The following is a 27,689-nucleotide window of genomic DNA, read 5'->3' as shown; positions in this document are numbered from 1 at the left end:
CATTAAAACTATACACGATACTTGGGATCGATATAAATTATAGGCACGCTAAAGAATATATATTACTGAACAAACAGCGTGACAGACGTAGGTAGAATACCAGGGATGAAAAATCAAGATATATCTTCGCCCGGAAGTACTTAGTCCCAAGAACTTAATATTACACTTATGTTACTGATACACGATTTATCAGAAACCGAAAAAAATAATTGTTAATTTTACGGATTTTTCGTCCCGAAGCCTGTACCCCACAAGCGTCCGCCAAGTTTATGATAATCCAAACTCGAGTTGGAGCAAGCCTAATAAAAGAAAACATAAAAATCACAAAGTGGACTAATCATTTATTTGGAATCCTATACATAATGTTTCAGTAAACCTATTAATTCACAGTGATTCTGCTAAACAAAGAAAACATATAATAAGGATGAATTAAAATAAAAATAATCAATATAAAATATCACACCACAAAAACTGAAAGGAATTAATTTATTAGTTACAAAAAAGTTTCCGTTCTGATATACTCGTAAGGCAGAGCTGCATTTATAATTATATATATTTTGTAGGACGTATTAAAGAGGCTCCAGGAATAATAATAATCGTAAATATAAAACGATTGCAATTTCCAGTGAAAAATTAATAAAGGAATTTAAATCTCGCCGAATCTTCACATTTCCTACATTTTTGTATTTGATCTTCGCCCCGCATTTTTCAATGGAACCTGACTCAGCATTTAATTTTGAATATCATTGGGATGAGTCTCGTCTGAAACAGCAGCGTGGGCGAGAAATTACATCTGCCGCTCCAACTTCCTGCACTAGATACGGGCTACCTGGTTTAAACATTTTTCAATTAACTCATTATTTTTGTTACTGTTATGATTGAAAGTAAGATCAATATAAAATTTATTTTCTATGCAGGAGCACTAAATAAACTTTACTACTGAAAACAATCGGTATAAGTCGATATTATTTGGACAAACGTTGGATTATTCGTTTAATTATAGCAACTGCACGGATACTAACCACTTTGAAGAGCTACCGTTAGAAGAGGAGCGAAGAGCAATGGTCGAGATAACATTATGCGAGGCTATGAGGAGAAATCGCGCTCACCCGAGCGTCCGAGAGCGCTCTTAACATTATTAATTATCGAGTGCGCTCCTTTGGGTCTCTTTTAACTCCAGAGCTAGCCGGTCTAGGATAAATCACCGTTTTATTGAAATTTCATCGAAAAAGATTATGGTACATGCATTATCATCAATTTGCATCAGAAAAAGGCCATGTTATCAATTTAGTGGGATTAAAAAAAGTTCCATGTTTTTCGAGCTGGTTCCAAGCAACCGAACGATCAACAACTCATATCTTTACTGCCAACTATTTATAAAATTAGAGGAACCAATCAAAGAGAAAAGATCAGAATTGGTAAATCTAAAAAAAAATCAAGTTCCCCACAATAATGCGAGGCCTCAAACACCTTTAGCAATACCTACGAAATTATTGGAGGTTGTTTGTAAAGTAATATCGCATCCATGTCCTTGCCCTCTCGGATCATCATTAATATCGAAGTTTACAAAACTTTTAAAGGGCCAATTGCACCGGATTTTTTTTATTATTGCCTGAGCAACTAATTCTATGAAGTCTTAGTTGTCAGTCAAATCGTCTATCTCGATCAAATCCATTATATTAAATTTGGAGAGAAACGGAATAAAACATAACACCTTCGCTAGATAACAGATTCAATTGGAACCATGGTTACCTACTCTGTAAAGTTTACCGCCCGATTTGAAGGTTAACTATTCTGGTTTAACGGACAATTATTGATGTTACCCGAGATTTAAGAAATCGCAGTTTAAACTGTGGTGGTGCAACCGGCCCTAATGATAAAATTTCAGTAATGACGATGACAACAAATCGTACTTGGTAACATTTTTTCAGATAAGACCAGAAGTTCGAAGCTAGTTTAAATTACCAGAAAGATGGCAAGAGGACTTTGGACAGACCAGAAGATATTTGATAGAAATAAGTTCCTTTTTTGTGTAGAAAAAAATTAGATTTATTAAAAACTACAAAACTGAAATTACTTTCTTGCCAACCCTATAGAAAAGTTCAACTTTCTCAAATTTGCCAAAACATGTAACAACCTCTCTGTATTAAAAGAACCGTTCTTAAACCCCGGCATAGAAAAAGTGGCATGAAAGCTGTTTAATATGAATACGTTTAAGTGGCGTGACGTAGCCAACAACCATAAAGAACTAGAATCATGACCATTCTACGTACAAGATGGTTAAGAACAAAAGAAACTCTTTATTCTGGTGTATAAATCACTTTGATTATCAAAATATATAGTGAAAATCAATGACGTTTTACATCAATCTATTTTACATACATAACACATTCACGGTTATTAAATTAAAATATATCCTGTTGTACATTTCCAACATGATACACAAGGATGATTTTAATCCTTTTATTAATATGAATCCTATCTAATACAATACAGTTTCAGATGTTGGCCTTTAACATATGTTGAAATCAAGTACTATTAGATGGCATTTAAGGGATTTTTTTTTAAGGATTCATGAAGAATATCAATCAATTCTAAAAAAAATAATTATATTTAAATTTATTTAATAAAGCAAATTAGCGTTTACGTTTACGTGTATAAAGAAATACCAAGCGCTAACTAAACAGATGTTGCTGCCATTTCGTATCACCTTGAAATAAAATAGACTAAGAAATGTAGTATAAAATAAAATAATGATTCTTTATTCTTAAAAAATAAATAAATCCTTATATTTAATATTCAAATATGTAATTATTTGAAACTTTTGGAGAGAAACGCATGAGTTAGGACAACTTTTGAGTTTATAACTCAGCTAGCGTGGGCGGGTAAATTAATAAATAGATCTAAGATTTAACGATCCTTGATTGACCAATTAATTTAATTGGAAATTAACCAACATCATCATTAACATCCCAATAAAATAGACAAGACCTACCGCATCATGTCGTTGATGGGGTATGTAACTGTGAACGAAAGAGTAAACACTATATTACGGGTTTCAAGACACTATGTAGTCTTATAATTCTATAGTTACATGAATTTTGAAAATATATCATAATATGTGTAAGATATCAAAATTATTAGTAAAAAAATGTCTAAATTATTAAATACTCAATTAGATTTTTTCCGAAAATATCATTAATAATAAAACAATATGTTTCGGAACCCTGGAATTGCATGTTTAATCGTTATTTATAACAAATAAGTATTTAAAATCATATGAGTTGGGATACATAGTTTAAAGTATTAATATTAATGGCGGTTGTGAATCTTGGTAAGAAAATAATTAACATATCATCTACATGACAGAGCGGCACGACTCGGCTGCCAATGGCTGAAGCGGCAACTGTACAATAATGTATTCAGGAGCAGTGATTGGCTTAGCACTTCATAAATAATCAATTCATATCTCCTACATCTTGAGTCACTATGTCCACATACTCAGCCGGCGTTATAAATTATAATAACTACAGTATGCATTCAGGTTTTTATCTATTAGGAGTGCAGGAAAAATTGACAGGAGTAAAGTTTCCGTGAAAACAAAAGAGTGAACAGAACAAAGACCCACATATAATTCAGCGTCTAAATTCGAAATTATTACCGATAATAAAAGCTATTATAGAAACGTAGTAATATATTGACGAATCTTTACAATAAAATAGAATAATTAAAACTCAAATATCTTTTAATTCTCATCTCTTAACTTTGTTTATTTTTTTCTCTGACGTTTCAGCCCACAAGCGATTATCAAGGAGACATCTAAAAAATTCATATTATTCACTTAAAATGCACACAACACATAACACTATGTTTCTACTGAAATGCCAAACAACTGATTTGTCCAAGTTATAAAAATGTGTCCTAGTTATTGCAGGCTGAATTGTTCGAGTCAATTATCTTTAAAACAAACTAAATGATGAGAGAGAGAGAGAGAGAGAGAGAGAGAGAGAGAGAGTGAGAGAGAGAGAAAGAGAAATACTTGATTCATTCATGCTGACCAAATACATCGGGTTGCCACATTACACAGCATACTTATCAATCCGTGATCGAACATATATAAATTACATATTTTTACATGGTATAATAAAATAGAAAGAAAACTTTTTTTTTTTCATAAGTTGGGCAAATCAATTGTAAGGCATGTTAGTAGAGATATATTATTATGTGAATATTGTACATAACAGTACAGTACAGTAGTATTGAGAGAATATTAAGTAAATAGAGATAAATAAACAAAGTCAAGAAATAAGGATCAAAAGATAATTTTGTTTTAATTGAAGTTTTCCAATCTCAAACAAAAAATTAATATATCATATATATTAATAAACTAAAAAATATAATAAATTAATTTCAAAATATTCGTCCTCTTCTTCAGATTCATCAAGCTTTCCTGTATCTTGCTATGTATAACAATTTGCTCAGCATTAAAGTGGTCGAAGGCAGGATCATGAGTATTACTGTTCATCCAACCAATAAAATTTTCATCAACGTTTTCTTCCCCTCCAAGAACAGTTCTCACTCATCCCGTTAGAGTTACTGAGTCTTGCTCTTAACCATTTTTTGTTGAAGGTTTAATTTGTTGTCTTATCTTTGTCCAAGCTTACTAATGTGAATGAAAATAGTTCTTCAGAAGAGAGGACGATTTTATTAACTGACGTTAAGCAACAATATCGCATAATATTACCAAAAGTACAATGTTCTTATCCCTTGTCCATATTTTTCTACAAAATCATCCACAAAGACCTTAATGTTCCATCTGTAACCGATCTAGCCCGAACCAGATATCAATCCTTCCATTACAAACTCCCTAACCACTCAAATCCATTAGTTTCTAATCTTGCTTCCTCTTTTATTCTGGACAATCCTCCGAGAAAAGAAGATGGCCTCGAGACATTATATTGTAAAAATGTTTTTAGAGTGCTACCAATGGGTAGTTTCTCTACATGCTTCTACCATACCATTATGATTTCCTCAAATTTACTTGATGTATTTATGTACAGTTATAAATATCAATAAATAAATTTTAAAAAAAATGTTTTTTTCTACAGTAAGAAGTTTTTTTATTTTTATTTTTCTAGACCTGTTATAATACATTCAGACGTTCACATTAGGTCGTAAAAACTTTTCAAAGATTAGTCCATCATCTGAATTTAAAATGTTTGCATTGTCAGTTATGAACAATTACCAATCCACGATCATTTAGCAACACAACTGCCAATGGCAATTTTTTCGAGATGAAAAACGCTCAAATCTGAATAATAATGTTAAAACATGCACTGTGTTCGCAATCTTGAAAAATTATTTTAGCCACTAAAGATCTAACGTCATTGTACACAACCTCGATCCATAATTTTGTTCACCTCACTATTTGAGCGTGTACTTTATAGAAGAATATTTTTATCATTTATGTCGCCGCAGACAATCGGGATTTGACTGCATATTCTGTCTTATTAGACATGACTCCGAATTTTCAAGCGATTTTTTCTGGAAAGCACAGGAATTTTTTTCATGTTTTTAATACAAAAATAGTTGAGGTCAAGGGGAAGCATTAAAAAGAGAAAATGTGCTTATAATAAAAGTGATTGGAATATCAATTAATTCTTGAACACTTAAAATTATTTCGGTACTTACTCTAAACTATATTAACTTTTTTTTTTAGAAACTTTTTTAATCACTTTTTTGGATTAGAGAAACCGTAAGACCTATATATTATGAGAGATTTTCTGTTTTGCTCCTATCACTATACTTTCCCTACCTGGGATAGTTGAGGAACCGATAAGAGAAATTATAGCTGATTTAATCATTACAAATAAAGAATCATGACAATGTTATAAAATGTAACAAGACAAAATGGACTTAAATTATTCTTTTTTTTCAATAATTAATTATTAATGAACACATTACATATGACTGACTTATTTTGTATGTTATGATTAGTGCATTATATCGAACCAATCTATCTAATCTAACAACGATCAAATTAAAGATCGGAATATGAGCTACGGATAAAACACTTCGTTACAGTTGGTTGGCTTCAGTTCAGGTTGAAAGTACTACACCTTTCTTTTTCTCAGGGGAGAGTGTAGGTACTAAGTTACATAAGAGAAATATAAGTCCTGTGAATCATATTCATAAAACAATTATGAAAGTTTTTTTTCTTAAGGCAGAGGCCGTTGAGGTCAGGTATGAAGAAAGAAAAATTAATACAGTGATATAAAAAGCTCAACGTTTTGCAATGAATATTATTTGTTAATTTTCCCTAAATGATATTTATTGATAAGACACGCTGGACACCTTTTTCACTTTATCAACAATCTGGTTGTGTTTTTGCTTAGTTTCATCAATAATAAGAGATAATAGTACAAAAGGCTGACAAGGATGCAGGGTAAACACAGACAGAGGGCAGACGCAGAGAAAGGAAGAGTCGACCATAGGCTTGGAAGAGGAGTAGGATATGGGAGAAGGCTTGGAACCGGTTTCTGCAACAGGCCGGCCGGGCCACACTTCTGCACTTCCAATACAGCTGTATTCCTCTCACATCTTTCCATACAAATGATACAGCAGCCCCATATATTTTGCTAGAAAAAAGTTGCGATATGGAGAATAGTTCGAAACAGGAATAAAACTAAAAATGTAGTATTAAATCGGAACCGATACAGTGAACTGAAAACTGAGTAATGGATCAATAAAATGGGTCTCAAACGGACACTTTAGAGATGATATTACAGATAACAACATTTAACTAACACCTTACTGATCGCAATCAATATGATAAGTTCAGTCAAATGTATGCCAGAGACTGCAACGCACCAAAATGGTATCTCTCAATATAAATCAAACACCTCAAATTTTGCTGGAGTAAAACCTTTAAAATAGGAGAGGATTGTTCGTTAATACTTAAATTATCATTAAATATACACATTTTGAAGAATATTACTGGTCCAGTTGTGACAATTAAATTAAACAAACTATTGTAGAATAATTAATAAATCATAAGAACCTAGCTTTATACCACAAAGGACCAAAGATTCAACGATATTTCCAATTTATTGTCAATTATTTCAGAATATTGTTTTACCAGAAAGGTATTAGTGTTTTTGCAACTACACTAATATCTTTTTGGTACCACTTTCTGGCTGTGGGTAACACGTAACTGTGCTGACTTACCAAATAAGGTTAGTCCGAAATAACATAAACGGAAAAAATTGAAATTTATACCAATAAATTGAAAATTAAACCGAAAAAGTTTATTCCGCTCTTTCATGCTGCAAGTAAAAATGTACGTCTGGTCTGTAAGAACGAAAACACATTTAAAATCAAATAATCGAAGAAAAACTATGGGATTAAAACCCAAAGCTAATTACCCATTTAATACATTAAAGTTGTTATCTTTTGATACCAACATCTACAAAAATAAAATAGAAAAACTATGAAAACTGAAAAACAAAGTATCATACGAAATAGGTTACAATTTACCAACAGTTAGATGCAGTTAAAATTAAAATTGAAATGTTTTTATTGTTTTCGTACAGACATCGCATGCCATATTAGAATTCCTGGGCAGTCAGAGATGACTGTTGCTTAATTTTTCCATTGTCAAAGACGTGAGTATTCAATTGGGAAATGGCGAATCATTGTTTCGAAACAATAAACTCGTGTCTCTCGTCGAATAACAATCAAAGATTAGAGAAGAAAATTTCCATATTTCGTAAACAAAGAATAACAATATAAATTAGACGAATACAGTAAATATGTAAGTTTTTTTTTTCCGAATGCTATTAGTCAATATTTTTTTGGTGCAAAGGCATAATATGTTTAAAAAAGTTAAAAACTGGTATTCAGGTAATGGAAAGAAAGGTTTATTTTGATACTAATCCATCCATTTCTTTTTATACTATTTGAAATTATACTTACTATAAAATAATATTTTATGACAGTATACTATTCAATAGCTCTATTAAAATATGATAATAAAGTAAATAAAACCAACATCTACAAAAATAAAATAGAAAAAACTATGAAAAATGAAAAACAAAGTATCATAAGAGATATCAAACCTCATTTTAAGTAAATGAGATAATACAGTCAATACTCAATAATTGAAAGTTTTTTTACTTCAGGAAAAACAATCGATAAATTTTAAAAAATCAATGTTTCTTGATCCCTCTTTGATAATTTAAAGTTGTTCTAACGACATCTTGATTAGCATCAGTCTATAATTTGATATCAAACACTTTTCAACATGCATGAACCTGTCGTTAGGGTACATAATGAATGAGATAATTGAATTAGCAGTCTGCTTCCATACTGCGGTGAATTCAAATCCACTTTTAGATGTGTAAGATCAAAATCAATAAGTAATATTTATCTCCCTTTATAAACTTTGCTAAGCAAACAAAATCCACAGAACATCTATCTAATCTGCAAAAATCAACAAATTCTACTCCACTAGACATAGGACTAATACACATTTCTTAGTCATTAGTCATAGTCATCTATGAGGATTTCATCCTGGTATCGATGACATAGGTGTTCAAGGTGCCCTAACTGATTTTGAACTGTTGGACCATCGGGATGAGGATGTGGAAGATAATACAGATCGCTTACCTCACGTTAAACAAGACAAAGTTATCCCTTTATATCCTAAAGATCCTAAGCCCTTAGGACGGATACAACTTACTTCTTCATTACCGACGAAAATTCTCTTGACAATGCTATGTAGAAGCCACACACTCAAGACAAAATCATAAACTTTTTCTTAAATGAGCATTTTCTTTCTTATGTTTCCCATATGTGATACAACATATCTGTTTATATTAGCCGTTACAAAACGAAGATCAAGTACTTTTAATCAAACTCTTATACTTGAATACTTTCAATTCATTATTTTAATATTTTTTTAGAAGTGTATATCACTACATAGAGATAGTATACCGATCTATGGCATTTCTTACTGAATGTTGTCTTGCCATATCGCGGCCATAACTCTAAAATTACCTCTTTTTTTAAAGTAATGTTTGATACATGTATCATCTGTTGGTAGTTTTAAGGGTTTCAAAACTCATTAATAAAAAAACCTATTGAAAAATTATTTAAAAAAAATATATAGATCGGCAGTAGTGAGACACTGTTTCTACATCTGTTTTAAGTCACATATTTCTTCAACACAATCGTGTTTCTCGTAATAATATTCCTTACCATTACTTTTTTCCCATTAACTGTACATTGGTTCAGTTATTTGAAAAACAAAACGTTTCCACTATTATTTTTTTAAACAGTTCAAACAAAGTAAATTCATTTTGTATCTATTATAACAAGAAATCGAGCTCTCAATAAACACATTAAAATTAAAAAAATAGTTTTTATTTTCATTTTTAATCATTAATAAATTTAAAAAAAATTAATTCCAAAAACTACCAACTTATAAATCATTAATTTTCAAAAATCAACCAGTTCTTCAAATAATAAGATTCAGAAGTTTTTTTTTTTTTATATGATCCATCAGTATTTGGGAATCGCTCAAAACGTAACTCTAGAAAAAAATATAAATCTAGATTTTGGAATCAGGGCTTTGATAAACTGGCGTACGTGAACTGTAATAATGTGATATGTTTATCTGGGTTAAGTTATTTACTGCTATTTGAGAAACTCAAGGCTTAGACTTTTAATATTCGAATGATAACATTCGTAATAATATTTTCAAGATATGGTTAGTTATACACAAAACAGTTCTATATTGTAACCGTTGACTTAACTCCTCATTTTGCTCGACCGTTGGAAAGGAAGCTGTTCCGCTCGGCAAACCCTTAAAGGAACCGACGTATGCACCTGTGCTGATAGGTCATCAGGAGTGCAAGTAATTCCAACAGGTGATAGCTCCCTGGGAAGGGGGCTCTAGCTTTTGTATACTACAGCACAAGTTACAGCTTGGGTAAAATATAAAATAATAATAAGATTCCTTATTTATTCTGGGCTGGGAGGGGGGGGGGGGGTTGGGTCCCTACAGTATAATAATAAATTAAAATTAGTGGCTCAAAATAGAAAGCAAAAACACAAAAAAATCAACAAATAAAAAAGTAATAAACATTTAAATCAAAATCAGACTTTAAAAAAAAAATTATAATCAACGTAAAAATACCAAATTTACAAACTCTAACAGAATACTATGAACATCCATTAAAAATGTAGTAAATAATAAATTATAGTCCTGTTGAATATAAAAAAATAATAATCAAATATTCTATCAATTTACAAATTATGGTTAAAAACAGGAACATTAGCTTCAATTCTATTGGATCTGGATAGTTAGGAAGTGAAGGAAAAGACGGAATTCAAAGGAGGGAAAGGTATTGGAGCGACCAATGAAAGTAGGATCTGATACTGAAAGGTCTGTTAAAAGCTAATGTCTGGTGAAACGTTTTATATAAATCTTAAGACAGAAAACGGATATTGAGAGAATGAATAGACGAATTGAATTGGAGGAGATGGAGAAGTATGATAGACGGCGGGATTGGATAACATTGTAGAGGAAATGTGCAAGGAAATACATATGCATATATAACTTATGTCATGCACACCTAAATATATAAAATTTATTATTTCAAGTAGAGCACGATATTATTTCCTGGAGAAAAAAAACTACCCACCGATATTATACACTAGATTTAAATTTGAGATATTTATAAAATGTTATGGTCAGTTTGATTGAACAACATTAATAAGTGTCTTAAGAGTTAACATCAAATAATTTCATTTCCTGATATCTCGTTTTTCCATATTATTCAGATCCAAATAATAAAATCCCATATTAAATGTGGTACCATTTAAATCTAGAGCGATTTTCTTAAAAATTATTTTTCAATTTTTTTTTACATTTTCGCCTGCGAAAATTCCCTATAAAAATACTTTAATTACATTTATTAGGTTAATACAACATAAAATTAATGCTAGGCACATAGAAATATACAACCTTCGAGGCATAAAAAATATAAATAAAGGCACTAAGGATGTAAAACCGGGATTAAACGACGTAATGACAGGCCCCATCAAAGGAGGTGGGGAACTACTAAGGTAAGGATGCTATCCTGGGAAGGTTTAGATATCATCTCCCTCCATGAAGTACGACTATCAGGGTTTAATTGTAGCCACTGTGCCCATAAATGTGGTCTAACTGCCAGGAGCAGATTGGCTGGGAACCTGTTACCAAAACCTTCGACGGGAGAGGTTCTAAGCAATAAGATTAGCGAATCATTACCCAAAGCTATAACTATTTGAATACTCTGAAAGACATATGAAATTCAACTTTCGTCCAATATTTATATTTAAACCACGATTAAGAAAGAACTTTTGGCAAAGTAACTTGAATAAGCGACATCATAGGTTTAATAAAATAAATATACGAAAATATCCAAGTTCAATAAATATGCGGTCTTATTCTGTATTAACTTTTGGTCAAAGTAATCTCAGACACAATTGCTAGACAGCCTATTTAAAAGAAAAAATAATGAGCAAGTAACAGAATTTCCCCAACGAACAACACGATAATAACCCTTATAGAGAAAGAACATAACATCCCTTTGAAAAGCCTTGAACCAACTGAATGCCTGCTAACTTACTCACTAAGGACACCTACCGCATACCTTGATGCAGGAATGCGGGTGGCACCTACGGCCTCCGGTCATTGTGTCTTTCTAGGGTTGTTACATCCCCTGTCGTATCCTGCACTGAATTCTATCATGCCCTGAGCCGTGTAGGAATGGGAAGGAGGAAGGAAACCACCAAACCAATGAGGGGTTGTCAACGATAGTCAGGAGGATTAAGATATCGTATGTAAAGGTGAATAAAAGAAATAATGTATAAGTACGAAATAATGAAATAAATGTTAGAGATTGTTCATTAAGTCATTATAAAATAATGAGCTCTATCACTGCTGAGGTGCCACTCTTTTTGGATATTCTCGAGAAGACATACAGTTGTTCCCGCCTTGGCTAAGGACTCCAATTTAAAATTTAGGTTATAAGAAAAACAAAATTCATAATTAAATTATATCATATTTATTTCTATTGTCAACGTGGACCACTTAGCAACCCATCCGTGACAACTCACCTCTGCAAATAAATTCAAGGTGTGCGTAAGTTAACAAAGGCAATTAATGCCTCCCGATGGATTGGCAGATAGTGCTGAATATGGAAATTCCTCAACGAACGATAAGACACAAAGGAAAAAAAAGGAAAGTGGCGAAGGCGAGAGGACAATGGGCAATGCAGCGGAGGACTAAGGAGGTTCTCACACGGCCCCCACGATAAGTGAGTCTGAACCTTGCCTCTTATCTCTCGTAATCTATTTATTAAATGTGCTTTAGGACATTGCATATTCGTCTTGTTAGATAGCACAACAGTCAACGATGGCGTAAGTCATACGAATCATGTTCAGCACTTAACCGAGAATATGTAGAGACAATCAGAAGTAGCAGAGAGGTCACAAGGATGACTTACTGAAGGAAGATTGCATCTTATATTTATATCCAGCTTATATTTAATACAAAAAATTTTATTTCTATTTTATTTATTAATGTGAACAATAATTATTACACTACTTTGGGATATACACTCATATTTTATTTCTCGACTATATATCATTACATATGAGCTATGTTGAATCGTTGAATCATTTACATTGATGAATAAATTAAATAAAATTGGACTTGAACATAATCCCTGAGGTGTACCGGCAATGGTACAGTAAATAAGTTTGGACAGTTAGAAATGAAGAAGGCTCGACAGCATAAAAATTATTGAATGAGTAACAATAGAAGACAAGCTTCGGTTACGAATTCGGCAACGAACAGCTAATTAACCATTATCTTGAAAATGTATTTTTAGTTATTTAAATAATGAAATTGGATCGAAATAATGGGCAATAATTAAAACTAATGTTATTTCCACTAAACAATTAATCCTGAGCAGAAGGTAAAATAGAAATTTAATGGAAAGAAAGAGGGAAGACTTCTGGATGTATGGGAATAATATTATTTCCTATAAACCTCCGAATTCCAAAAGAAGAATGTCATATGAAATTATCTTTGACCTTTAGAACGTAAAAAAAACTGCTGCATTTACAAGTTACATTGATTTTCAAACTTAAATATTTTGTTAAAACAATAAAACCAAAGCAGAAAAGCAGAATTGAGGCTGATTTATTTTTTTATTTATTTTCAAAACATCTTTATTTTTCATTTAAATGCAAAATACAATAATATATAATACATAGGTATATATATATGTATGTATAGAAAATACAAATTATATCTTTGTTATTTATAGTTTTGTTCAATTTACACAAACAAGTTATAAATAATAATATTTACGAATTCCATATGCAGCAAGTTTAATCGTTAGCTTTTGTTTAGTCAATTCTATTTTTTAAATAATCAAACCACTCCCATCAAATAAATATTTTTTTTTTTTAAAGATTAGTAAGCTTAGTTAGGTGTAAAATAAATAGAAGCGGGTAATGGGAGTATATCTTATTAGCCGCTTCGTTATTTTATAACTGTAGCAAGCCTTAATGAGTCCGTAACGACCAACGTACATAAATTAGGGCACGGAGCACTATCAATGCCTTCTTGTTATTAAAATATTTTTTGTTAACTGTAACTCCGTTTTTAGATAATTGACCAAAACGTATTTATAACTAATTAATAATTAAATAAATAAAAAAAACCAGAAGGTGTTTAATGTAAATTAATTTATACCCAATTTACATTATTTTGAAAAATTTATTGATGTAGGTATTTCAAATATGAATAAATATTTGAAAAATATCACTTTATGTCCAGGTTTCTATACATTAAAGAGCATATATAATAACTTTATGCTTTCAGCTGATTTTGAAAAGAAGCTTATAATTATGAGCACAAAGCTATATTTTCTCTTAAATATAAAAATGATCACATCATCAATTTCCTGCCAGTGTTAACTGTTTGCAGCTCAAAACTAATCAGGAACAGTATTATCATATCACAATGATAATAAAAATATTGGAAGGCGACCTACTAATAGATTTTCAAAATTATGTGTCATTAACGTAATGATCAATTAATGAACTCAAGTTTTATCAACCTACAAAGGTGTATCAAGTATCATTAAAACAAGACAAAAAAGGAAAAACCTAGAACCAAAATCATCACTACTTTAGCGATCATCAAATGATTTTGTAACGATAGCAAAAAACAAAACAAAAAAACAAATGAATTTGAAAGGTTAAATTTTAAAAACCAATCAAGGATTTAAAACACATGAATAACCATAGAAAAAGCGAAAACCCCCACGACTCCCATCGTGAGACGAGAGAAAGAAAAGAGACAAAAAGGAGACCAGCTGGCGTTCCAGTCCCCCCACTTCATTAGGCTATGTAAATTTATTATTTAACAAATTTAAATCACCTTGTTATGTTGGGTAGACAAAATATATAACTAGAAAATAAATTATCCAATCCTATCGTTAAAATTCAATAAAATCTATCAATAATGCGAATTACGGAACTGAAGAAGCTTATAGAAAATAATTTAATGAATACACATTAACAATTTTCCTTTATTCATATAGATAAAAGTTTCTGAGCAATTCATAAAATAATTAAATAAATTTATAGAAATTTTCTAAAAATTCAATACCAAGTTTATAAAATTCACCACATTTCAGTTTTTCAAAAATAAATTATAAATTTTGTGACATACAAAAGTTAGTAATAGCTAAAATTAAATGTGATACAATGAAAACAGAAGGATTATTAGTATTACGATCTTGATCCATAAAAGTGGACGTAATAATTATATGGAACAGTAAAACACTAGAAGAATTTTATGATTGGACAGAATAAAAGACGAGATGACTTTACCTGATTTTAAATCGATCTAAATGAGAGTACTGAAATCCAACCATTACATTAATAATTATATATAAATAATTAAATGAAACTAATGAACAATGACCGTGGGACTCCTTCAACTATTAGAATTTTTAACAATTAATTACCTAAATAATCATTTATTAGTTCAACAATTCCCACAGAAATAATCAATTAACGCCTACTTTCTATAATTACCGAAAGTTATAGCATCGTTCAACATGTGCATCCCATATAAGGTAAAGTCAGAGGTGCTAAGATACCTTAACGCTGCAAAGAGATGTTGCACGACATGAGTCACAAAGTTGGATGTCTTCTGTACTAGTTGCCTCCTGCTCCTTCGAAGGGGGTCGAACTGTTATCGTGAAGGATGCGGTACCCTCCGGAAGGGCGCTGAAACTGACCAGTTGACCAGGGTGACCAACACTGTGGCTGGAAGCGGGTCCGCCGAAGTACTGGAGTCCGCAAGACATCGTCTGTTGGGGAGTACGAGGGTGAGAGCTAGTCTAAAGGTTCGGGCTCGGTCGGCTGCCTTCGGCTATAGTCGGGGTCAGCGGAATCGCGAATTTTTTAAGAGAGTATGTTAGAAATCTGTACACTAATATGATTTACGTTTTAATTATTTCAACAAATTCGATACACTTTAACACAACAATCACACGTATAATGAATACCGACAAATTTTAATTATAACTTCATAACTAAGCATTTCCACCCACTAGAGATGATAATCTATCTTCCAAAATAAGGGTGGGACAAGAAAAATATATTGATTCCAACATTGGAGAGTTTGATATAATGACAATGAGGTAGTTGCAGCTGAGAATGTTACTTTACCAGCCTGGAGTCTTACACTGCCTGGATGTGTATAAAGGTACTTCCTAGCAGACCCAAGGATTCAATAAGGACCTTCCAACTCTGACTAGAATAGTTTGGTAACCTCTAGGATAATCATACCCTATGATAAAAATTATTCATGGCGTTGAGTATTAGGTATCAAAATATCGGATATTGCATACAAAATAGACGTTTAATATTTCAACCAAGGAAGGATACATCCTCATTCAATAGCACTCACAGAATCGATATAAACAAATAACCATTTTTTTTTTTTTTTTTATAAATCAATCAAAATGGCATGTAATCTTAACGGTTCCTAGAATGTAAACAAATTTTTAAAATAATTTCAGAAGTTATTAGTTGTCAATTGTTGAATGTAAAATTGTCACTCCTCCATTTAATGGTAATCATTAAAATACAAGTGTCACAAAATCAAGATATTAAAGTGTTACCCAAACTTCAGGATCAAACTGTGTCCATAACAATTTCTTAATAGCCAAAAATATATGCATATTGATTATTTTGTCATTTTAAATGTTGGATGTTATAAAACCATAGTTTAAGAGTGTTATAAATTTAAAAAATATCCTAGATCCCTCAAATATTTTTCTGACAAAATAGGAGTTATTATCAATACTGAAGATGGGGTAAAACTTCTGAAAAGGATATCTTATTGTGACACATATATGTAAAATAAAACCATTAATGGAAAAAAAATCTTTGTTCTAAAAAATCTATAAAAACACGAAAACCACCTCCCCAAAAAACTAATGTGTACAGAAGTAACCAAAATAAAGTGCATTAATAGCTTATTGATGTTATGGAAAGAACACAACCTTAAAAAAAAGAAAAGAATTTATCCTACATATGACATCATACACCTCAATAATGAAACACATTAGCAACCCTTAGTAAAGCCTTGAATTAGCCGAATTTCTGTCAACTAAATCACTAGGGACACCAACCGCATGCCTTGAGATACAGGAATATTATGGATATGGATATGAGGATGGGTCTCTGGTCATTTTTTGTTTATACAGCAAGGTTATATGGTTTCCAGCATGAAAATTATCTATGTTTATACTCATTTATAATGGTATGAAAACCTAACTCTCCTCATAAAACTAATACAGCAATAACCGAAAGAAAGTGGTTTAATGGATTAATGATGTTATGGAATGAACAATAATAAAAATACTAGGATGGGAAAAATATCTATGAAACTCAATCTCTCTCAAAAAGAAAAAAAAAAAAGAAAGAAAATAGGTCAGCCAATTGACTTCAGCAAGCCTTTTAAAAACCATTCTTGGAAATGCTAATGGAAGCTAAAAGGGGAACCATTCCAGGGCCTCAATAACACAAGAGCAACAGTAACTATCTTATCTCAATCTGCCCATTGGCAGGGGAGCAGGATGTTCATTGTGCCATCAAGATCTGGAACAAGGGCCCACCCATATCAATGGCAAAATTTTATCCTAATCTGATATTCCTTCTTGAGCAATAATAAAGGATCTTGTATGTTTTTTACAAAAAAAAAAATTAATAATTAATATAATTTTCTTTTTTATTTGATAAGTATTTTAATAAAACAATTGCTCATAAATATTTTTGAACTATTGAGGAGCATTCTATTAAATTACATCCACTTTGAAAAAATAATGATTTTGGACAAATTGGAATTCAACATTTAAAAATCAATCAGTTTATTTAAAAACCTAAAACTTTTCAGAGTCAAATGGTGTTCAAAATTTAAATTTTCAACATAAATTGGTTTTATTTACATCCGATACTCCATAATTATCCAAAAGCAGATGTATTGACTTTTTTAAGAATCTACCTCAAATGTCTGACTTTATTTGTACAACATTAATTGTAATAACCTAACTCCTATTAATTTGACAAATACTGCCTATCTAGCGTATAACTTCTAAAAAAACTATACATAGTATTGGTGATATGAAATAAATAATTAATAATATTGAATGAAATTCGATAAATTAATTCAATCTGTACTAAAACTAATGTGTCCTGAACTTAATTTGTTAATCCTGAGCATTGGACAGCAAATGAATTATTTTATTTATGAAAGCATAAAGACTTTAAAATCATCACCATTACTGAATATTTATAAATCAAACTTACCAACTGACAATATTAATTACTTCCACAAAAAGAAAAATGAAAGAGAGAATACCAACAAGAGGAGGGAAAAATAATAAATGGATTCACTAAAAGAGAAAGTGAAAAGTTATGAAAAACAATTAAAAAAAAAATGTTTTCACACATAAATTATAAGTTACTGTTTTAGCAGTGAAATTAATAAACATTCAGTATTTATAATCCAGAACAATAAAACAGATTTCAATACTGCATATTTTGAATGTTAGTAAATCAATAACAAAAAATAAAACTCCTGTGTTTTGGGTTGAGATAATTGTAAAAATAAATATAAAATTTTTATTTCAATTTTCTGAATTATCAATAACTTTTAGTAAGCAGACGTAAAGAAAAACTATATCACTTTTATAATATAATGAAAATAAGGGTAATTTAAAAGAACATTATGAAAACCTTGACGTGGTACCATATAAAATGTCATACCATAGATGGACAAATAATGATAATGGAAGGTTGCGTTTAAACGATGCTTGATCAAAAGAGTGGCTATGCTAACAACTCACTTTTTTTTTTTTTTCTGTCTGGCTTGATGGTAAATTACACTTTTCAAAGAACTACATGTTAATTAATTTTAAAATTTGTCCAATGAACTACCAGATGCTTTGATACTAATTTGCTCTGATGTTTGGACAACTTCCAATGTCTTTTCTTTATCTCTTATCAAAAGTCTGAAAATGTGAGTATTTCTCCAAGATGAAATTGTTCATAAAATCATTTAAAAGATACCAACAATAAATACCAACAGCGAATGGTTATAGAAGTATATTCAGCCAATATTAGTTTATGCTTCTTCATTTCTTTTACATATGGACTCGTGTCAAATATTTAAATGAAAATTTTGATGATAAGTTTATCTGGCATGAACGATTTGAATTGTTTTGTTATTAATAGCTTTTTACAGATTGAATCAGCCTTGGTAATTCTGAATTGATGTGATACTTGCATCTGTTTTTACCTTGAATACATGCTGAAAGAATCCACAAATAGAATTTCTGGTGGTCACCAGCCGTTCATATGGCTTTAATGAACTACATACATATATTAAGATGTAGGGCAAACTCCAATGTAAACCTTCCTCTGAAAGAAAAATTTAACTCCAAGTTGTGAACCAGACCTCAGCACATAATTGTTAAACTCCTTGAAAAGAGAAACCCCTCAAGTCACTGATTTAAAGTGTTTCTTGACAAAATGCTAGCCACTATTAAAAACAGCAAAAATACATTGGACTTAAGGAGTTATCCACCCAAAACTACTACCTATCTCAATGGAAACCTGTAAAATTATAAATATCTTTTAAAAGTGACTTATGGGGTTCTAAACTCACTAATTTACTTATAAAATATTTTGAGTATAAAACGTTCCAAAATATTCATAAAATTTTATAGAATAATATGACCCAAGATACTTCAAATGAGATTCACTTACATTCCTGTTAACAGACAGGTGATAATGAATATCTAAGCACATTACAATCCTTGTATCTATGCTATAATCAGGTAATGCAGGATATGAGCAGGAACAAAATTTGTATTCAATAAAAAACTCATAAGGTACCATAAAATATAATTTACTTTATATCTTATTTTTGACCTTTACACAAAAAAGTGAGTGGTTTTATAACTTTCCATCTTTCACAAAAAAAAAAATTTATTTTTTATTTTTAATTAGTCTTTTAAGGCTTTATTTTATTACATGAAATTATGCATGAAATATGAAACATCAAAGTTTAGTACTTTGAACTCAATTTATTTCATTCACTCAGAAATTTGAGTAATTAAAATAATTATCAATTATCAGGTAAATAATTTATCACGACTAACCTTGGCAGCAACAATGCTGAGGCCCATTCCATTGTTAGATTTGTGCAGCTTAATAATTTGGACTTCTGGTTCATGCTGAGTTGGGACAAAACCTGACGACCTATTGCTCATAGCACTAGGACTGCGAGCCTGAAACAACATCAATAATATGTTATGCATCAAGTTACACTAGATTTCAGTTACAACTGAGGAGATTAGAAGCAAAAACAAAAATATATCAACAGTAATCATCGCAATTAGTAATAGTAACTCAACCGATAATATTTATCCCACTTAGCTCAACTTCAGGACAATATCTTGATTATTTTAAAACAAAACATATTAACCAAACATACATGATTATTAAGATTAAGTATTATATACCAATTATTGAGGAAGGGATAGCTTACCAAAAATGTTGGTCAGTAATACCAACCTTATAATCTCAAATTATAGTCAAGATATGACTTTTTAAAGATTTTACAGGAAATCATTTTTTCTCGATAAAAATCCTTATTTCTCTACTGTAACTGATATTTCTCAATTTCTATTACCATTTTCATATGCTATAAAAAACACTCATTTTAACCAGGAAGGGAGGGTAAGTTTACATTCCATGGGACCACCACAAAATCAACCCAACCAGGCCATGGTTAAATCGGCACTGCTGTAGAAGTGAGGTTGCTAAGGTGAGGCCTCACTCAGCTAAAACAACCTCCTAGAAGCTCTATCCAGTGCCACTGCCCTATAATACATGCCTGCCAACATCTAGGACCACTGGATCTTCCCATGGTCACACTTTCTTCCAGCAGCTTTAAGCAGGATCCTATCCTACCCAATCACTCTAGTTACAAGCCCATTATTAAGTATATTTCTCTATGGGCACATCTTTTCCATTAACGATTTATAATTGATCACTCCAAAAATTTGTATGTAATAGTTACCTTATATAAATACATATACTAGTTCATAATACATATACAAGGTGTTGAAGACTTGATTGACTTCTTTTTTTCTTTAAAGTTTTGGGAATTTTGAAATAAAACATGATAGGCCTTAGTTATGGTAAAGAAAGTTTTGGTAGTGAAGTTAACTTTGTAACCTCTTTCAGTTCTTCTTTAAACTTAACTGAAACTTCTCAGATGATTTGGCTGGCAGAATCCTCTAATGCCTATCATGATGACAGCATAAATTCTTCAATTATTAAGACTGATTCTCAGGGAAAATTCTCAAATGATTTTGTCCTTTATGTTTGTTCTATGTTCTCTACAACATTTGCTCACAAATTGTCAACAAACATAAAAATTATTAGCAGCTTTTGGAGATTTAAATCTTAATATGATACATAATATTTTTTTTTTTTTAATTATACTTTTCATGAAAATCCTTTACTGAAAATATCTTCAAAAGAGAATTTTTAATGTTTTGAATGTCTCGGGTGCATAACATTGTGAAAGCTTAACATGATCAACACACAGATAGTAAGGGTTTTCGTCTGAGACTTTCCAGCAAGATAAGAGGCACAGTACATCATTCCAACAAGTGAATTGGTTAATTGTGAATCCTTTGAATGAGAAAGAGAGGTGGAAAAACTTATTGAAGGTAACACTAAATCTTATTTTAGGATCATAGGATTTTAGGATCTTACATCAATACAAAAGAGTTTTGCATTTATGAATTTAACAACAAACAAATTTATAGAATTCATGCAAGGGTAAAATTCATTATTTTGACCAAAAGGAATTTCATACTAACCATAACATGCCCCATGTAAACAGTCCATAAGCCATTGGAGGTAGGTTGAGCAGTCAATCTGCAGAGACCAGCAGCCTGCAAAGGTGCTAAGAATTCCACCAGTCCAGGAGGTACTCCTCGCACCACTTCACAGGAGTAACCATCATCGGGAAGCAAGAATGGTAAGGCAAGCTCGGCATCTTCCTCAAGCCTTACTTCTCTGCCGTCACTCCTCGCCAACTCATCAGCAAGGTTCTCTGCCACCTGTAAAGCAGAATTAAAATGTTATTTAACAGCAATAACCCAAACTTAAATTAAGATTAATAATATTTTAAAAAAAACAGTAAGTATTGATAAATTTTAGATCAGCTAGAAGTAAAAACTAATGTCATTCATTTGGTGAAGTAATAAATTTATTAGAAAAGAAGAAATTACTGGTTCTTAACTCAAGGCAAGATTAAGCTGATTTGTAGATTAGTTTTAGAAGTCAAATATTAGCTAAATCTAAATTTTCTAGTACTATAAATACCCCATTTTAAGAATAAATAAAACTTGTTACTTTAAAATATCATAGTTATAATCATATGATAAAAAACCGGGCCCGTGTAGGCCTCGGCGCTTCGCACCGAGGCGACATATTTCCGTGACAACGTATACTCTATGCTAATATTACATAAATATAAATTAAAATCAATCCAATGTTATATATTTGAAATAATAAACCAGTTCACATATTGAATTCAGATATTTATTTTTGCTTGGTTATACATTAATTAATTTTTATACATATGATATAATATCCATATGTTAAACGAAGTCAATTTCCGTTACGGGACACTTTTTCTAACATGGCATCCCGCAAAATGATTTATAAGACGTTGTCACGTCAAAAATTGATAATAATAGATTTCCATCTAAATTATACAATGTATGGATATTTAAATTAGAACAGTTTACAGTGGTAGTATGAACAAATTAGATAATACATGAAGCTTATAAATCTAATCATGTTCCATATCAAATATTACTGTAACCAAATACCCTTACCACAGTAATATTTGAAATAAAACAATGGCAGATCAAATACAAAACATACCCTCACCACATTTTCTACAATATCATGAGGTATCCTTGGTTCATCTGGAGTAGGCTGGTAGTTCTGCAATAATGCTCTCAACTGCAGAGAGTTCAGCTTGAAGCAGGTGGAGGAGAGAGAGGCTAGATCATCACAGCTATATTTTGGAGCCTACAAAAATAACATATTTATTGTATTAAAGCTGAATTATTAATGTATTGTAATAACTATAATAAAATTATTGAATCTCTTTTGAAAATTCAGAAATGTAATTAAAAATTTATTTACTTGTAATAAATGAGCTGCTTGCATGATCCTGGCCAAGTGGCAATCAGCAGCAAGTTCAAGACCTTGCCTTTCAGCCCAGACCTCAACTTGTGCCAAACGGGCCTTGATTCGTAGGCCCCACTGCCTAGAGCAGTAGCTAGAACCAGGTGCCACTAATTTGTTGAATGCCCAAACATTTACATAGTGAAAAAGCTGAGAGAACAATTGAATAGTAAGAGCCGCATTGACTCTGCACCTTCGGAGTAGGTTCATCGCACCCGAGAGCACTCCAAGGACCTAAAATTTAAATCATAATTTAAAATGTGCCTAGGTTAGTTAAGTACTTACAAAATTAAAGGTATCATTGTCTCTGTCTTGAAAATTCATATCCTTCATTTAATCATTCCTTATTTATCAAAGAACATAAATTTTCCTTTTATTGAAGCATAGATTGTAGTATTATTCAATGCTAAATTAGATAGAAAATGAGAAAAAGAGACAGCACTAAACAAATAAAAATATTACAAAACTAAACTAATATATATATATATATTTTTAATAAACTTACAGAAGCAGTTGAAGAATCTTCTGGATCATGGCTCAAATCGTCTCTATCAGATAAGAAATTAGGCATTACAGCAGATAGTTCTCCTTGAAGGCAAGTCACTAAATGCCTATAAATAAAAAAAAAAAATTTAAAATTAAAAGCAATCATAAAAAAAATATTTCAGATTAAATAAAACTGATAACTACTTGAATGCAATTTGAACGGCATCAGCAAGAGTTTCTTGGGCTTCAATAGAGAATCCTGAGATATGTCGATCTGATTTCAAAAAATGCAAAATTTCAGATGCATTTGCAAGCCATAAAGCAAGCCACCGCACTTCAAATCTCCTTTCCTGTAATTTAATTCCCATTTTAAGAATTTGATGGAGATGAAAATACTATCAATTTCAAAAGTAGATTTATTTGAATACAAACCTGAATAAAGGAGTGTATGATTGCAGCTACCCTTGCAAGAATCAGAGTCAGCCGCTGCGCACGCTCCATTGGATTAAGCTCTGGACGATAATGAGTAGAAGCTCGGTATCGAGCCATGAGGTAGAGGGTGTAAGCTGGAGCCAATTTAAAACCGGGACCATTCGGGTCAAGATCAGTGATGAGGGCATGAAGCAGTGCTTCCTCAGTCTCCTCCCTTATCTCCAGCACTGCTGGCAGAATAGGGTCTGCCCCCCGTGGGTATCTTTCGTAATTCATTACCCTGTAATACGTAGAGCATTGGATAGAGAAAAATCAGATTTAATAAATAACTATTTAAACATATAATATCAAATTGAAACTTATATAAATTCGTATTATGTAAATTCGAGTATTCTTTTTTAAGACCAATTCTTAAACATATAAACATGAAAAAGTCAATTTTAACTCTTTACCAAAGACTATTTTAAAAATATTTTATAGGTTTTATAACTGAAAATTGTTGGTTATACTAAGGCAAAAAAAATTCCGGAATCAATAACCTTGACCAGTAATGATTTTCCAGTTATTTTAAACTTTACATATCTTATATAGCATAAAAAATTCTAAACTAAAAACAACAGTATTAAAAATTAAGACCTAAAAATTTAACTTAACTATAAGAGAGACTAAAACTATTTCATGCTGAAATTGCAACTGAAGGTTACAAAACCAGGTAATAATCGTTTGATAAATAAATTCTCTTAAGATAAGATAGTGAAGATATATAAGTTCACTAAAAACGATATGAATACTAAATACAAAATTAATTTAAAATTCCTTTTATAAAATAATTTTCAATCTTATTATTTTGTAACCAATAAATATGAAGATAATAGAATAAAAATAATCTATTCTGCTATTTCTATGGCCTTATAATTCAACTTTATTTATATTTATACTACAAGGTTTTATAATTTTCTCTTCAAAATAAAACAATAATTTTGGTGACATGGAGGCCATCAGTATAATTGGTAGTTTTATACTTCAACTGGCTTTGTTCCAAGGTTTCACTAATGTTAAATTTTAATTATAAGTGCTTGTTTCATATTTATGATAAGTAATTTCTTGTAAGATATCTATTCCCTGTTTAGGTAGTTTATGGGGAAAGAAAGAAAGATAAAGGTAATAAATATTAAGTAACTAAGCAAGTCCTTTTACTTTTCCCCTTCCCTAAAGAGTAAAAAGCAAAAAAATGTTTTACATTAAAAATATATTTTGATATATTATCTCAATTATAATTAAAATAAAATAAAAAGTTATAATACTCTCAATGATTATAAATATTCCTGATGATGCAATTTTTATAATTAGAGTTATTAACTAATAAAAAAAAATTACTATTGTATTTCTTCCTAAATATATAAAAGAACAAAATACAGAATAAAGCAAAAACATACAAATAAGAAGAGCATTCCAACAAAACAGAACACTTGTTATCAAAGCAGACCAATTTAAATCAACATAAAATTAATCTAAAATATAAAAGTGACCAGTAATAAACGAACAAACCTGTTGCCTTCCCTGCTACTGCCTATTGACCGTTGTGACCTGGTTTCTTCCTTGTTACCCTGGCTGGATGTCGACCTTGTCTCAACATTCCCATCAACATCAAATGTGGTTTCGTAGTTGAGAGGATTACCAGAGGGTGTGCTCGTAGTGGTAGGGCCGTTACCTACGCTAAGGCTTGAAGTTTCTTCTCTGGTAGATTGTCTATGAGGTGAGGTCAAATGGTGCAAGTGAGGTTAAAAAAAAAAATAGGCGAATGCAAAAAAAAATCTGCATGCATGATTTAAAAAGAAAAAAGTAACAAATAACATAAGAGGGATTTAAAAAAAAAAAATTGCTTGAATTGCCAAACATGACTTGGACAATGTTGAGATCTGTTTACCTGTCATAAGAATAATCATGTGGTGATCGGGAACTGTCGTAACGTTGTCTTGTTCTTTCTTCATAACAAGGGTCAAGGAAGCGAAAGTTGTGAATTTTTCCAAATCTTACAGTGGCGCCATTCTGGATATTGAAAAAAAACAATTAATATGCAGCTGAGTAAAAGTTTTCACATTTTAAAAGGTAAATTGAGGAAAATAAAATAACCATATAATTTTATATCTTGAAATCTTTCATAAATGTTGACAATTAGTTAAAGTAATTAAAATTTACTTAAAACTTTTCTCTCAAAATTCTGAAAGCACACAATTATTTGTCACATAGAAGGTAACTAATAAAAATGTTTTCCCAAAAGAATCCCCATTAAATTTTTTAAATATCAATTTATTAAAACTCAAAAGTCCTGACTACTACAGTAAGGTCTTTCAAATTGAAAAAAAAATAAAATAGTTTAATGGATTTTATCCACTATCCGTCTAAAACAAGATAAGTAAAAAAAAAAGTTAATTCATTAAACACTAAAAATTACTAATAAACATAAACAAGAGTAACTAATTATTAAAGACAACTAAATTACATGACATAATTTAATTGTACAATATTTTGAATAATAAAACATACTGTTATAAATTGTTATCATGTAACATTAAATTTTTACTCATTAATTAAATTAACAATAAATGGAATTTTGTCCAGGTACGGTCAAATTAAACTCAAATAGTAATATTATGTATTATTTTTATTTGAGCCTTGAAAAATAATACATAATATTACTATTTGAGTTTAATTTGACTGCATTCGGACCTAATTCCATTTAATGATACAGACGGTCAATCAGCAATCTTCCAGTAATTAAATTAAAGCACTAAAAATTTTAATAAACCTCTTTTTTTTTTTTACTTTCCTTACCTTTAATATATATAATAAATTTTAGTTAAGAGGTGAAAACAAATAATATGGATGATTCCATACCATTTTTTGAGATTTATAATCATAGTAGTGATACTATGAAGTATTTATTAAAATTGTAGTATTCTAAAATTTAAAAAATACATAAAATAAATTTTGCAAACAATTTATATTACTTGCAACTTTTTTGATTTTAATTGAATTCCATAAAATTACTTACTTGCAAAATTGTAGTTTCATAAATACGTTGACCATTGACATAAGTCTCAGCATCTCTGCTGCATGGGGTAACTGTTACAATTCCTTCTGTGTGTGCTATAACACAGTGTCTGGGTTGGATATTAGGCCCAAAGAGTTGAAGGGATTGACCATGACCATGCGGAGAACCTCGTTCTGAACCCACCTCAGTCACGTTAGGCTGAAGTCTATAACGTTTTCCAGTCCCACCACCAACTTCACTACCGTCTGAAACAAATCAAGAGCAAATATTGTCATTCGATTTCCTTCATTTGAGGAGGGGGTATTATAAAACTATGCAAGCTAAAAGTAATATTTTCTAATATTTCTGCTAATGACAGTTGCACATGCTTTAAGTGTACAAAGACTATGTTCTTTGTTCTTCTAGTGACTATTGTATAGGCCTTTTGACAATTCATTAATCTAGCTCTTAATATTTTATTAGATGGATTCTTTAAATTACTTTTTTAAGTAAAGGAAATAATAATTTAATGAAATGAAGCAATGAATATACTAAAGATAATTTTGTTTACCTTTGATTCACCTTAAATAAAAATATCCACAACTGACTTTTTTTTTACTGAGTAATTTTAAAGTAATATAAAGTAATAAATTAAAAAAATAGGGGCTCGTAAAACAAAAAGAATCATTCATTAAGACAGTTTCTAAATCAGATTAAGTGAATGTATTAGTATTTTTATATTAATAAATTGAAAAGACTTATGAACAGGTGGAACACATAGTAAATATTTTTTATTGTAAGGTTTTTAAATATA

At 30.7% G+C, this 27,689-nt stretch overlaps 1 protein-coding gene across 1 annotated transcript in view; it reads right to left on the bottom strand.

The window, feature by feature from the left end:
- The window catches only part of cno (adherens junction formation factor afadin), a gene marked incomplete in the record, with an annotated part of 345,803 nt that overhangs the window by 17,335 nt on the left and 300,779 nt on the right, over nucleotides 1–27,689 (bottom strand). The window contains 10 exon segments of the mRNA XM_067051255.1: nucleotides 19,806–19,934; nucleotides 21,540–21,782; nucleotides 22,615–22,764; nucleotides 22,882–23,157; nucleotides 23,429–23,534; nucleotides 23,614–23,759; nucleotides 23,842–24,121; nucleotides 25,390–25,590; nucleotides 25,769–25,890; nucleotides 26,897–27,141. Of these exon segments, the coding sequence (XP_066907356.1) occupies nucleotides 19,806–19,934; nucleotides 21,540–21,782; nucleotides 22,615–22,764; nucleotides 22,882–23,157; nucleotides 23,429–23,534; nucleotides 23,614–23,759; nucleotides 23,842–24,121; nucleotides 25,390–25,590; nucleotides 25,769–25,890; nucleotides 26,897–27,141 (1,898 nt within the window).

This window comes from Halyomorpha halys, unplaced genomic scaffold (assembly GCF_000696795.3).
Source record: "Halyomorpha halys isolate HHAL.00 unplaced genomic scaffold, Hhal_1.1 Scaffold1125.1, whole genome shotgun sequence".
Classification (NCBI taxonomy): domain Eukaryota; kingdom Metazoa; phylum Arthropoda; class Insecta; order Hemiptera; family Pentatomidae; genus Halyomorpha; species Halyomorpha halys.
This window is presented reverse-complemented; position numbering and strand designations above follow the sequence as displayed.